The following is a 13,348-nucleotide window of genomic DNA, read 5'->3' on the forward strand; positions in this document are numbered from 1 at the left end:
GTACACTGAATAGGGAAATGAAATAATGTGCCAGCATTGCATGAATCACCGTCTCCACCTAGTGGTGATTAGGGAGAATGATATTACTTCAAAGCCTTCAGTGATAAGTGATACTACAAACATGAAATGCTGTAAGGATATAATTTATTTTTTGCACATATACAGTCATCAGTTGCACCCATTAATGCCATTACAGTTGAGTGTCTGTCAGCTTTTCATTTATAAAACACAATTTTCAGGGGCTTATGACTTTGCTATAAAAATTCACACTGTGCTGAAATTTGGCAGCCTAATAGCACTTTCTGTGAAGACCTTTTGGTGTATGCTGTGAATGTTCATTAACAATAATATGGAAAACCTGGCAGAAACTTTACAGTCCCACAAAATATGCTGTTGAATCCAGAAAAGTCTGATGCTTAAGTGAATGTCAGTAGCACGTTTTTGTTCCTTTCCTTCCTTTTCCAATACCGGTATGAACATTAAAAACTAAAGGAACAAAGTTTAAAAAGGAACAAGGACACATCAACCCAGAAAAGGAAAAAAAATTAATATATGAATGATATCTTTTAAGCATTGCCCTGCATCAGGAGGAACCTAGTGTCAAGGCACAACTGAGAGAAAAGTCCTAAGAGCAAAGTCTATAATTCCATACTGTGGACTATAATTCCACTCCAGTGGTTTCCAACCAATAAATGCAAATTTCTACCACAATCCCTGGATAAAATTTACAAAGTCTTTACTCAAAATCAGTTAAAACCTGATTCCAATTCAGTGCTGTCCAGAGCACTTCTTCCTTTTAGCTGACAATATATTTCCTTGTGGGCCCAGCAGAAAAAATCTCTCTTGCTTCCCAAGCAGGGAAATTACCCTGCTCTTCCTTTAGACTCTGCCTTACAATGAGGAAACCTTTTCTAGCTTCATGACTTGTGGGGCTGTTGGACTCTTTCATCTGTATTGTATTTCTTTTCAGAGGTTCCCTAAATCTTGGAAGGTATCCTTCATTTCTTTCTCAATTATGTTGGTACTCTGTCTCTCAAATGAGGAAACCACAGGCTTGATGTGGCTTTAATCTGGTAAAAGATACTTCCCCCCCCCCCCCGGAATTCTTACAAGTGATAGCTTTTCAATTTGTTGTTTATTCATACATTTAATTCACATCCTCTTTTAGTGGGAATAAGATTGCCACTGCAAGTCCTAATTTTCACCAATTTAATTTTGACTGACTGGCTTTTCCTTCTGAGTAATGTCACAGTTTCTGGAACATTTAAGTGAGACATATTTGCTTTCAGGCTGCTGGCCAGTCACCACCTACTGCAACATTGTCCATTGCTACCCTAAATTCCACTGAGCTGCTGGTGCTTTGTCGTGCCTAACTTTGCCCAAGCTGTGCACATTCCTTAATATGTGACTGTAGAGCATCTAAAAATATAATTTGTCCTCATCAGTAGTAAAATGCTGATCTGTTAATATTTTTCATACCTGTGCATTAGGGGCATGCTGATTTGGGTTTACAGAATCTTACAAAACGATATAATGATGAAATACTCTCAGCTTTTTTTTCCAAAAGCCAGACACTGTCTTGGCACATATCATTTGCCACATCATGAGTAGTTTGTTCTGGAAAGTGACCTTGCATGACTTTCTGCCTCAGTTTTATTTCCTATAGTATTTTGAATTTTCCATCATATCCATGTCAGAATACTATCAAAATTCCATGAGTTTCATCCTAGATTGGGTAACATTTTTTTGTTCAGCAAATTCTAATTGCTTCCTCAAAGATTAATTCTGGATCTTTCAATAATCTCTCTATCTTTTGTCCCAGATGCCAGGTATAATCTGGTCTCTTATTAGGAACACTGTGGGCATATAATGCTACAGTGTTGGCGGGCACAAACCATGATGCTGACATTATGTCACCGAGCGATGAGCTACCTTGCTATAGCGCACCACTATGGTGACGTAGCATCTAAAAGCAACCATGCACCACTGGGCCAGTGCAGTAATGGCTGTTACTGCACCATCCTTTAGTACTTCCTAAAGCAAGTACTAAACAACAGCACTAACAACTGTGCCTTGAGGTGCATGTGTCGACGAGCCCAATTAAACCTCCAAAATGCAAGACTAACTCTTTCATTTTAGATCATTTATATTTTTTTTCTGTCTGGTCACCTTCTTTTTATAGCAGAGGTGTAACTAGGAATTTTGGCACTTGAGGTGAGAGATGGCACTTGGCAGGTGGGAGATGAAGGAACTGCCCAGGGCCATGATTGCAATGGCATGGGTAGCTGCAGCAGCAGTGCAAGCTCTTCAGTAGACGTCATTCTGGCATCCCCTCTAAATTAGCACCTGCTTGCTTATCCCTAGTTATGCTACTGTTTTGTAGTCTGTGTTTTGTAGCTTCATTTTTACACAGAGTTCAGTACTCAGATTCCTGTATTATAGTTGGGCTCCTCCACCTGAGTTAACAGAATAGTATTAAAAACATCAAGGGCTTCAAAACTTGCTATTGTCGTAAATAAATCTGCCCTCTGATTGCTATTTTTTTGACTGGCACCCATTGTTTGCAGATAGTGAAGCATTGTTCTCCAGATGACCTCCATATTTCTGAAGAGTTTCAACTATAGTGAGGTTTTTAACTGTTCTTTTCTACTAGTCACATTATTTTCTTAGCTTATTTTATTTTGGGCACCGTGTGCTATTCAAAAATCCCTGAGAACCCAGGATCCTGATACACATCTGCTTTGTTCAGTGTTTCATTTCCAACTGATAGGACTTCTTTAACATGAAAGTGTGCAAAATGCAGCAACTGGATCCAACTGGTACTTGTGAAAGCCTAGTAAATGCACATTTCCCCTCAATCCCTCAATGTAGTCTGTGACCATTGGTATAGGGCCAAACATCCTCCTTTGACTTCAATAATTAGATTCTATATATGGAAAATGGATAGATTTGTTATCGTTTTCCAGATATAGAACCAAATCATTGGGGTATATCTTGAATTTGTCCCCCTCCTACTGCTATAGCAGGGAAAGTAAATCTGGAGTCAAGTAGTCCCTATGCCCTCTACCTGCCAACTTCTTCCCCATGTAGGCCCTCACCATTGTCAGACACTGCTCTCCCTGAACACACAAAAATGAGAAGCAAATTTGAAAACACTAACCTTGAAACAAACATACCTGAAGTTATGTGCATATAGTATCCATAGATTTAGTTCAAGTAGGACTGATACATTTTACTTATTTTACTGCAAGTTTTAGCACAGGTACTCCAGAAACACACTTATAAAAACATGTACTTATAGATAGTACAAATTATGCATGATATTAGTCCAAAACCAAGAGGCTCAAGATTTACAAAATAGTTCATTGGGCTGGGCCCCAGCAGAGTCAATAGCATTTCAAGCCATGGTGACCGCACAGCTCAGCACTGCTTAGTGGGCATGTATACACAAGATGTTTACTGCACAGTTGACTAATTTGCTGTGCAGTAAATGTCTCAGTGTCTACACATGTGCCCCTATGAGGCTGGAGTAAACTAATTTACTGTGCGTCAGAATAGGACAGCACTCAATGGGCACTCAATGAGCACAACAACTCAGACAGGGGAGGAGGTCAAGGGAATGAAAATTCCTGGGAGGAATGGGGAGGAGACCAAAAGTCCTCATGTACATGGATGATCTAAACATCATATGCAAGGACAAAAGGTCAGTGGAAAGAGCACTACAACACACCCAGGTACACAGAGCAGCAGAAGGGGCTAAGTTCAGGGGCCTATCACTCCTGGGGGTTTCTGTCCCCCAGGAACGGTTAAGGATCCTTGGGGTGGAGTTTGACCCAGAGCTGGTGGGGCAGAGGGAATGGGAAAAGGTAGAGGCCAAGACCAGACAGAGAACAGGGCTATGACAATCACGCTGTCTGTCAATAGAGGGGCACGTGGCACTGATGAACGTGGTGCTCCTGCTGATACTGCTACACACCACCCTAGTCTCTTCCCTACCCACTGAACAAGTTTTTTGCAGAATCCAGAGAGCCATCTGTATTTTCTTTTGGAACTCTACATGGGAGAAAGTAGCGAAGACCAAAATGTACAAAACTAAATAGTCCAGAGGTGGAGGGATGCCAGATGTCCTTCTCTTCCTTTGGGCCAAATACATGAGACAGGGTTGCAAATTGGAAACAGGGGTGGAATCTAAAACAGCCAGCTTCGTTAAGTATTTTGCAAGGCAGTTGCTCCGAGAGTGGCAAGTGCACACAGTGACAAATAGGAGCCCGTGGCCATGGATTCTCCATGGTTTTATGAGATCCTGAAGTGCTTTTGAGAGAAATACAAGCTGCATGATTCAACCCTAGCGACCCTGATAAACCACCACAAGATACGGGAGGTAATAAGGGCAGACACACCATATTGCCTTGTAGGCTTACAACCTGGTGACAGCTGCCAGACCATGTGGGAGCAAATCTTCCACAAGGACCTGCAGAAGAAGCACCGAGACCTGAACTGGCAGGCAGCACACCAGGCACTCCCTATGCGGGCTTCGAAAAACAGTGCAGGGCAGAGGGGTCCATCGAACTGCCCGAGACAGACCTGCTACTGGCAGCCAGAAACAATCGACCACCTCTTCTGGGACTGCCCATACGCCAGAAAGGTGTAGAAGAAAGTTGGTGAACCCTAAATCTAGATCATAGAAGAAGTGTAACAACAAATAGCTGATCATGGGATCAGCACCCAGTTTCACACCTCAGAATCAATCTCTGTAGTGAGCCAAGAAATAGATACCTCTACATTTGGGAAAGCTCTGAATGCAATATAGATTTCCAAGTTTATCCTTTTTTCTGGATTCATGACTTTAGCTTACCCAGCTATAGAGGTAGGAGGTTCAAAACCAGATCCATAATTTTGCTTTACCCAGGAAGCTGCAATTTAACTGCTTAAGAATTATTCCCAGATGGAAGTATAATTATAAAAATGATTTCACTTTCTTTTCTCAGGTGGGCCATAAAGCATGAAGGAACAACTAAACCTTGCCAATGGAAACATTCCAAAGTGGAGAATCCCTTGTGAAACAAGCTGACATACATGTGGCCTGTCCTTCCAAATGGAGAACTTAATGAGGTAATTTCAGTGGAAAAAAGAAATAACAGATTGAATAGTTTTTTTTCTCAAGTGAAGCAGAGAAGATGTAACGTACTATGCAAGTATGTCATTCAATTCTTGCAACTTGGAAAATCAGAAATGTAAATAGTGCTGGGAGTAGTGCAGAGGGTATCACTTGCTTTAATAAATTATTGCAAATTCACTGGAATTGTCAGATTTGCTCTACTAGTCTTTAGCTCTGAAACACCAATACCATATTTACCCAAATCCAGGACAACTCTGAATTTACGACAACCCTTCAATAATTAGATTCTATACCTGTAAAATGTATAAATTAGTTATAATTTTACAGGTATATAATCTAAATATTAGAGGGTTGAATTAAATTTGTCCCCTCCACTGCTGCAGTAGGGCAAACAGTGCCAGGAAGTAGGGGAAAGATGGTGGGGGGACAGGTGGTAGGCAAGACAGTAAGAGTAAAGGCAGTAAAGGTGTGAAGTGGCTTGACCCCTGCCCATTATATGCAAGGTTACCTGATGATCTGCAAGGTCCCATCCAGGCCCTAACAATCTATGAATCCCCCCGCAAACTTGCTCAATGCCACCTGTCTCTCCCAGCACTTGTCTGCCCTGCTGCCTCCACCACTGTGCCTGTGTGCCCCAGGGCCTGCCTCCCCTCCCACTTGCTGTGCCCTGTTGTCCCTGCCCCCACACAGTTCCTCCCCCCCTGCCACTCCCTGTTCCCTCCTATACTTTCCTCCTCTTCCCACTGTTCCTCTGATACCTGGCACCTGCTGCCAACCTCCCCACTGCCTCTGACCTGCCAGTTGCCCCCCAGCTGCCTCTCCCTGGCATTGCCTGCTCCCCAACCTTTCCCCTCCCTCTTCCCCTACTGCTTCTGTACCCCTACCACTGCTGCTTTGCCTGGTTGGGGCAACCATGCCCCAGGCTGGAGTGGAGGCTAGAAAGGGAGGGTAAGTGGCAATCATGAAGGGAAGGGAGCCAGAGGTGGCAGGAAGATAAGTAGGGGTGAAGAGGAGGTGGGGGTGCAGGCATTCAGGGGGCCAGGCAGAGGGGATAGAGGCAGTGACAGGGAGGGAGGATGGGGTGACAAAGGCTGCAGAGGGCAGAAGCAGCAGGAGATGCTCAGCAGCTGCAGTTCCATCTCCAACCCCAAATCCAGGTCAGGCCTAGAGTCAGAGCCTTAGCAGCCATCTGTCTTCCCAGTTGTATGTGAAACCATGATGAGGTGCTTTCTCCCCATGTTAGATAAATGAAAAGAGCTTTGTCTTGGATTCGAGTAACTCTCCAGAGCGATATGCCATTCAGTGTTTTACTTTTCATGTGCAGATAATTTATTATTTTCTTTTTTTGCCATTATATTGTTGTAACTTATTGCAACCAATGCTTTCCTGTAAGGTTTTTGAACCCAAAAGCTTGCTTAATAACTATTCTCCAACCATTTGGGTTGGTCTAATAAAAGATATCAAATTCACCCAAGGAACCTTGTCTTCCTGTAACTCAGACATTAGTTAGCAATAAAAGGTATATTGTCTGCTTACATTTTCACCCACAGAGCATATTCCTTAGGTTACATTTCAAATTTGAAGTATATGCTTGTAATTTTTTTTCTAACTTTCTCTGGTTTTACACATGTTCAGTCAACCCAAATCATAGCAAAGCAGGTCTTTTCCTTGTTTTGATGAGTAAAGAAAGGTTTACTTTTAACCCCTTCAACATGTCTGTCAATGTTACTAATTAGAGTAGGCACAAATTCAAAGTAGGTTAGGTTTATAGAACTGTTTAATGATGAACCCATAGCAGAAACTAGACATAGTAGATTAGATTAGTTTTTATTAATAGAAATGAAACAGGAATTGAGTTGAAAGTTGACATTTGCTGTAAATCAGTGTTATTGATCAGGCTGCATAGGCCTGTTAGCTTCCAGTATATCTCATTCATTTGGTACCTTTGGACACCCCCCCCTCCCACCACCACACACACTCACACACAACGAATGTTACAATTTACTATTTCAGTAGTACCTGATATTGGGCAAGTTGAGGGGAAGGAAGAGATTAATGTTTTCTTGAATTCAGAGGGACAAAATGGTTTGAATAAATGGCGTTAATGTTAGCAGAGTTTTGGGGACACTAGTCAAAACAAGTGTATACTTAAACAGCTACACTGTGAAAATTAGTCAGTCCAACATTTTATAAGCTATTCTAATAAAGCCAGGGCAATTTGTAACCTGTACAAGCCAATTATCTTCATATTTTTCTCTCTCTCATTTTTTTGTATTTAAAAAAGAAATTACATGGGAAATTAAATATCTGAAAATAGGTTATTCAGCATTAACTTTGTGAGATCATTCACTAAAAACCATGACATTCTGGCAGTTAACTGATTAATTGTTCCAACATTAACTTGCCTACATTACATTTATGTTGCTTAAATCACCTAACTTCTTGCTTCTCCCTCATTGCTTTATATCCTTAATTCCTCATTTGCTAGCTATAATCTCAATTTAATCCGTATAATCCTGTATTTTATCAACTCTTGATTGATCCATGATAACCTCCTTTACCTGGTGTGATTCACTGCCATGATCTCAAATCTACCCTTTCACATAAGGAGGCTCAGATTTCAGTGAGGTTTAAGAAAATCCCATTCCTCTTTAATATTCATTCATTAACATGATGTTTTCAAATTACAGTGCAGGGGCACTGGAGATCTGCAGACTCTAAGCAGGTCACATGGTATTGGCTCCTCTCCCTTTTGGTTCCAGTTCAGCTTTTCTAGCTGTCTAGGCTCTTCCACATTAGAAAACAGAACCTGGATACTCATAGAAATAATTGTAAACAAAGAAGTGTGACAAGCTAGCCCCTAACAGTGTGGCTGTCCCTTATGGCTAAGCACAGACAGCCAAAAACCCTGAGGCTGAATTGATTCAACCTTTTTCAGGTTAGTCTAAGCTTCATAGATTGAACTGATAATCAAAAGTGATTCTGGAAATGCAGCCAGATGCCTGCAGTATCCCGAGCCAGAAGGTGCTAGAGCATGCTTCCCTGCTTAGCTGGAGCAGACAACTTGGGCCAAGGCTAGCCCATCCACCCTGTGAGGAGGGGCTTATGTTACACAAATTTCCAATTGCTCAAATCATGAGCGAGACCTTATAAGGGGGGGGTAAGGCAAAGTGCCGCATTTATTAATTACATAAAACAAAAACATACAAAGACATACACTAAACACACCATACTCAGAAACACACACATGCAGACAAACAGACACACACTGTATTTAGATGTTATAGTTACCAGCTTGCTTGCTCAATATTAGGACTGGGTGGCCAGCCCAGGCTCATTGAGGGTAATGGGAGCAGAGGTGAACAGACATGCCTGTGCTCCCTGATGTTGCAGAGTGTAAGTTTCCTGCTCTGGCATTACTGCATCCCACTTTTATAGAGATTTCAAGTCTTTGTCTGAAATTGAGGTACTTTTCTATCTGTACGTCTTCATCCAGATGTTGTTTCTTATCATTCTTTTCGTTATCTCAGCTCGGGGTCACTCCTGTCATAAAAGTCAGTCTTCCAGCCTTGAAAGTTGTTTAGGCTAAATTGTAAGACGTGCAGAATTCATACTTTATCCTGTTGCTTAGCCTATCTCCTCTGCACCTGGTCACAGACTGGTTCTTCAGCCATCCATTAATCAGTTCATTGTCTGGTAACTTGCATATTCAGCTCCTTAGCAAACCTCCTCATGCTTACACAGGCACACTCTAAACTTTCCATACACTTTACAATCATTCAATCAATCACACTACTATCCTTAACACATTATATAAAAAGTTCATGCATGGCTTAATTACATATATAAATGATTACACATAATATATATATTATATTATATCTCCACTAAACTTATTACTATCAATATAATACCCTTATTACTTAATCTAAACATAACCTATTCAAATGCCAAGCCATTTAAGCTATCATGTTCTGGCCTTACATTACATCTTGCTAAAACTTCATTCAATCACACACTACACTTATGGGGTGGTGCAAACCATCTTGAGATGCTGGGGCTCTATGAATTAACTTGTGTGTGGAGGGGATCTGGGACCAAAGTTCAATAAACTGATTTACCCTAAATCAGTCTGATACTACATCCATCCAGGTTTATCTTAAACCTGTTTCAGCCACTTTGAAAGTGGTTTATGTGCATTGAACTTCTTTTGTGTTACAGATTTGAACTGGTTTCTGATCACTTATACTAATTTATGTGTCATTTCTGTCCCTAGCCAATGAGAGGAACTAGGAGCATCTCTCAAGGGCCTCTGTTCTTGGTAGCAACAGTTAAAGCTGCCCATTAATGGGTAATCAGCTGTCAACAATACAAAATGAAAAGCATAAAAAGGACAGAAGAAATCGAGCAGCTGGGCAGTACACTTTGCAAAAGTAAAAGAGTAAACTGGATAGGAGAGGGAGAATTGAACAGTGAAAGCAGACAGTATGATGTGTACTTTTAATGAAAAAAGCAAAACACTTGTCACATTCAAGACAAAATATTTGGACACTTTCCCACTAATGCTTTCCTGCTTCCTTGATATATGTTTGTTACAAAGATATCATTCAATAACAAATACTTTTGTGATTGTGAAATTAGAAGGGGAGGTTTTCTTTGACATAATATAAACCCCAACAGTGCTGGAACCAAATGGAACTATTTACAGTAATAAGGTAAAGCAAAGCACGTTCATACATGTTTACAGATCAGGGACATGATTATTAAAATGTGGTACGTACTGTGGAAAAAGTATAAGAACCTACACTGTAACAGTATTGATCCTACCCACAATGTAGAGCAGGGGTAGGCAACTTTTTTTGGCCAGAGCGCTGAAAAAAACAATGTCTACCTTGGAAAGTGCTGGAGTGCCAACATGCTGGAGCCCAGAGCAGCTGTTTGCAGCCTCCGGCCTGTAGCCAGCCCAAGGAGCCCAGTCTGCTTGCAGCAGGGCTTTCAGCCTCCCAGCTACCTGCTGGGAGCAGCCTGGGCTCCGTGGCTGGCAGCAGCTGCCTAGAGCCTGGCTTGGCAGTGGCGTGCTGAGCAAAATGGCCTTGAGTGCCATGCTTGGCACGTGTGCCGGGGGTTGCTGACTCCTGATGTAGAGAATGATGATCTTTGTTCACTCATCTCTGAAGTTTATTATATAGTGCTGAAGGGTATCTGTCTAAAAATATTGCCTGTTTCCTGCACTGTCCTTCCTTTTTTTCTTTTTACTGAAAACTGTATGGATTTTTGTCATGTTCTTTCCTTGGACAGCAGATCTACACAAAGGTTGGTGGTAATATTTCCTATTTTTCTGTTGACCTCTCTTCTATCTAGGTTCCTGTACCTCAACTATCACTGTGGTTTCCAAACACTTGCAACATGCTTACTTGTATCATGGTTAACTATAAAAGCATTATAAAGGTTTATATAATGTGGTAGACTGCAATGATTATTGCACATATGATTATTCCCTGAACCATGTATATAAAATCCACTAACCATTTGCTTTTATATTAAAAGGCTTTTGATTGGCCAATTGAAGGATTGCTGATTCCAAATAGTCCCTCACTAAAGAAACCAGCTGGTATGAAATCAGATTGGCTTATGCCTGTGAGACTACGGGTGTTACGCAATGGAGACATGGACAAAAGCAGGGCTGTCACCATCATTGTACCTGATCTTACAACTGTACTGAGTAGACAGTAAGGAAACAGAAGTTAATTTTAATAATGTCGTAAACTTAAAAATGTCTTAAGACTTATATTTTACTTTAACTTGAGTATACCTTCAGTTAGCATATAGTGCATTGAATGTGTTACGAATAATTTAATCAGGATCCTACTCAAAAGCCACAGTAGTCTCCCAAAGCAACCACTTTTCTCATTCTCAAATAACACAGACAATTCACACTCTATTTATTAAGTAATTTACTCTAATTGCTGCTGGGAATTATTCTTTGGTCATTAATTTATGATGCATGAGCTTAAATTGTCAAAAGCTTGCTTGCCTGTAGTCTGTTGCTGGCAGTCCAATATGTTATTATGCAGAGGAACCTGATTCAGAGGCAGCTTCTTGACATCACTTCTTTCTTTTGAAGTTAGTGTACACCCTGAGCTGATATATTTCCTGATAAACAAGGTAAAAACCACACAAGGTGAAAACTAACATGCTGTTTTAGGTCTGTATTATGATGGACAGGGCGCATTGACACATGCATTTATTCCAGCCTATATTTGCTGTGCCATCTTTAGGCTGCATGTGCTTCTCTGCAACAGCCTGGGGCTGGCTGGGAACTATCCCAGTCAAGGGCATCTCCCAGTCAGCTCCAGGCTGGGCAAGGAACTGTCCCCATGCAGGGAGCTCCCAGCCCCTGCTCTGCAATCACAATTGTAATCATGGAGTAGAGGATGAGGAGCTTGTTCCACACCCAGCTCCCTAGCCCTTGCCAGCAGGGAGCTCCCAGCACTGGCTCCATGACTGAGGGGATGCCACTGGGAGATGCTTACCTTCCAGCCTGAGCTCTGCAGTCACAGGGCTTGGGCTGGGAGATAACCATCTCCCAGTGATGGTCCTGTCCTCAGTGAGCTGCTGCTTGGAGATAAAGGTCTCCCAGCCAGAGCCTCAGAGCTCAGGCTGGGAGATAAGCATTATTTCACAGTAAACTGTGCTAATTTCCCATTATGCGTCTCATATAGGCGCACCCACAGAGTAGCACTAATACAGACAGAGATTAAAATCCTGTTTGTCAAAGAGACAAGATAGAGTGGAAAGTGAAGGTTCTCCATCTCAGTCTGCCACAAGTCTGCTGCAACTGTCGTCCAAGAGACCCATTGTGAAAATGTCTTTAATTCACTGACATTGATCAGCTTGGAAATGGACTAAAACTTCTAATGAATTTTCAATAAAATAGTCATTGAATGACAGAATTTGAACAACTTGCTTTAAAATAATGCCTGTTTCTTTCTACTGATATTATGATACGGGGTGGCTACCTTGCGGCACATATGCCACAAATGGTGGGGGGGGCAGCCTCTGGGTGTGGCATGTAGAGTACCAAGGAGGGGATAGGCAGCACAGTGGCAAATAGGGCAGGAAGTAGAAACAGAGCTGCACACTGAGCAGGAGGCACAGGGCAGGAAGCAGTAAGCAAAGCAGCAGATCAGGAAAGCAGGACAGGGCAGGGATTGGGCAGTGGAAGAGGAGTAGAGTGAAATTAGGGGAGGGTGTGGGGCTAATTTATGGCACACCTGCCAAAAAAATTGCCCCCTTCTATTCTGCGAAATCATTCTGTATGTTTTGGTATTTTAAAGACCACATGAAAATGACCCTATATTAGTAATAGTGAGAAAGTTTAAGGAGTTAACAGAGGTGTGTAATTAAGGGTTTTGTCATGATCATGTTTGAATTGAACTCAACGTGGAAAAGATTTGAATGCTTGTGAGTATTGATTAAAATACAGGAAGTCCTTGGATTTACGACACAATTGGTTCCTGAAAACCATGTCTTAAGTCAAAACATTGTAACTCAGAACCAATTTTCTCATAAGAAACAATATTATAAATGTGGGATTTGTTCCTAAACCAAGGCCCAATACCCTATTTTCACCAAAAATAACCCAGAATTTTGTATTTAATCAATTATATAGATGAGTAATATAGCTACATTAATGTATTTATATTGTAATTAGCAATCATATTGATTGGGAAGGACTTCTTTGAGGTGACTTTGCTGGACTTTTTGAAAGGCTCTTGTTTGGACTTTTTGAAGGGTTTGTGGCTGGAGTCTTCTCAGGAGTCTTGGCTGCAGGTTTTTCTGAAGTCTTGTCTGCTTTCTTAAAGAAAATGTCCAAGGAAGTTTGGACAGATGTTCTCCAGGGAGATGAGCAATGCAACAAACTTGTTCACTGGTGTGGCATCACATCAGATCAAGCGTTGTAAAGTTTAAACTGACTTCTTCAGCCCCCTGCTTCTTCCCCTGCTTGTCTCCAGCCTCTGGAGAGCAGGGGAAAGAGCAGGGGGCTGGAGACAGCAGGGGAATGTCTCCAGGGGCAGTCTCCAGCCTCCTGCTCCCTCCTGAGGCTGGAGACAAGCAGGGGAAGGAGCAGGAGGCTGGAGACAAGCTCTTGGAGATAATCTGGAGACTTCCCCTGCTCTCTCCAGTCTCCTGCTCATTCTCTGCTACTGCCGGTGAGTGTGGGGGGCT

At 41.8% G+C, this 13,348-nt stretch overlaps 1 protein-coding gene across 1 annotated transcript in view; it reads left to right on the forward strand.

Moving 5' to 3' along the window:
- The first annotated feature begins 4,992 nt into the window (after nt 1–4,992).
- Nucleotides 4,993–13,348, forward strand: part of LOC102561513 (doublecortin domain-containing protein 1) — a 96,729-nt gene continuing 88,373 nt past the window's right edge. Inside the window, exons 1-2 of the mRNA XM_019476789.2 lie at nt 4,993–5,112; nt 10,667–10,848. Coding sequence (XP_019332334.2) covers nt 5,077–5,112; nt 10,667–10,848 — 218 coding nt within the window. The 5' untranslated portion in view covers nt 4,993–5,076. The remainder of the gene's footprint in view (nt 5,113–10,666; nt 10,849–13,348) is intronic.

The sequence above is a fragment of the Alligator mississippiensis genome, chromosome 2 (genome assembly GCF_030867095.1).
Source record: "Alligator mississippiensis isolate rAllMis1 chromosome 2, rAllMis1, whole genome shotgun sequence".
In the NCBI taxonomy this organism is placed as follows: Eukaryota; Metazoa; Chordata; order Crocodylia; family Alligatoridae; genus Alligator; species Alligator mississippiensis.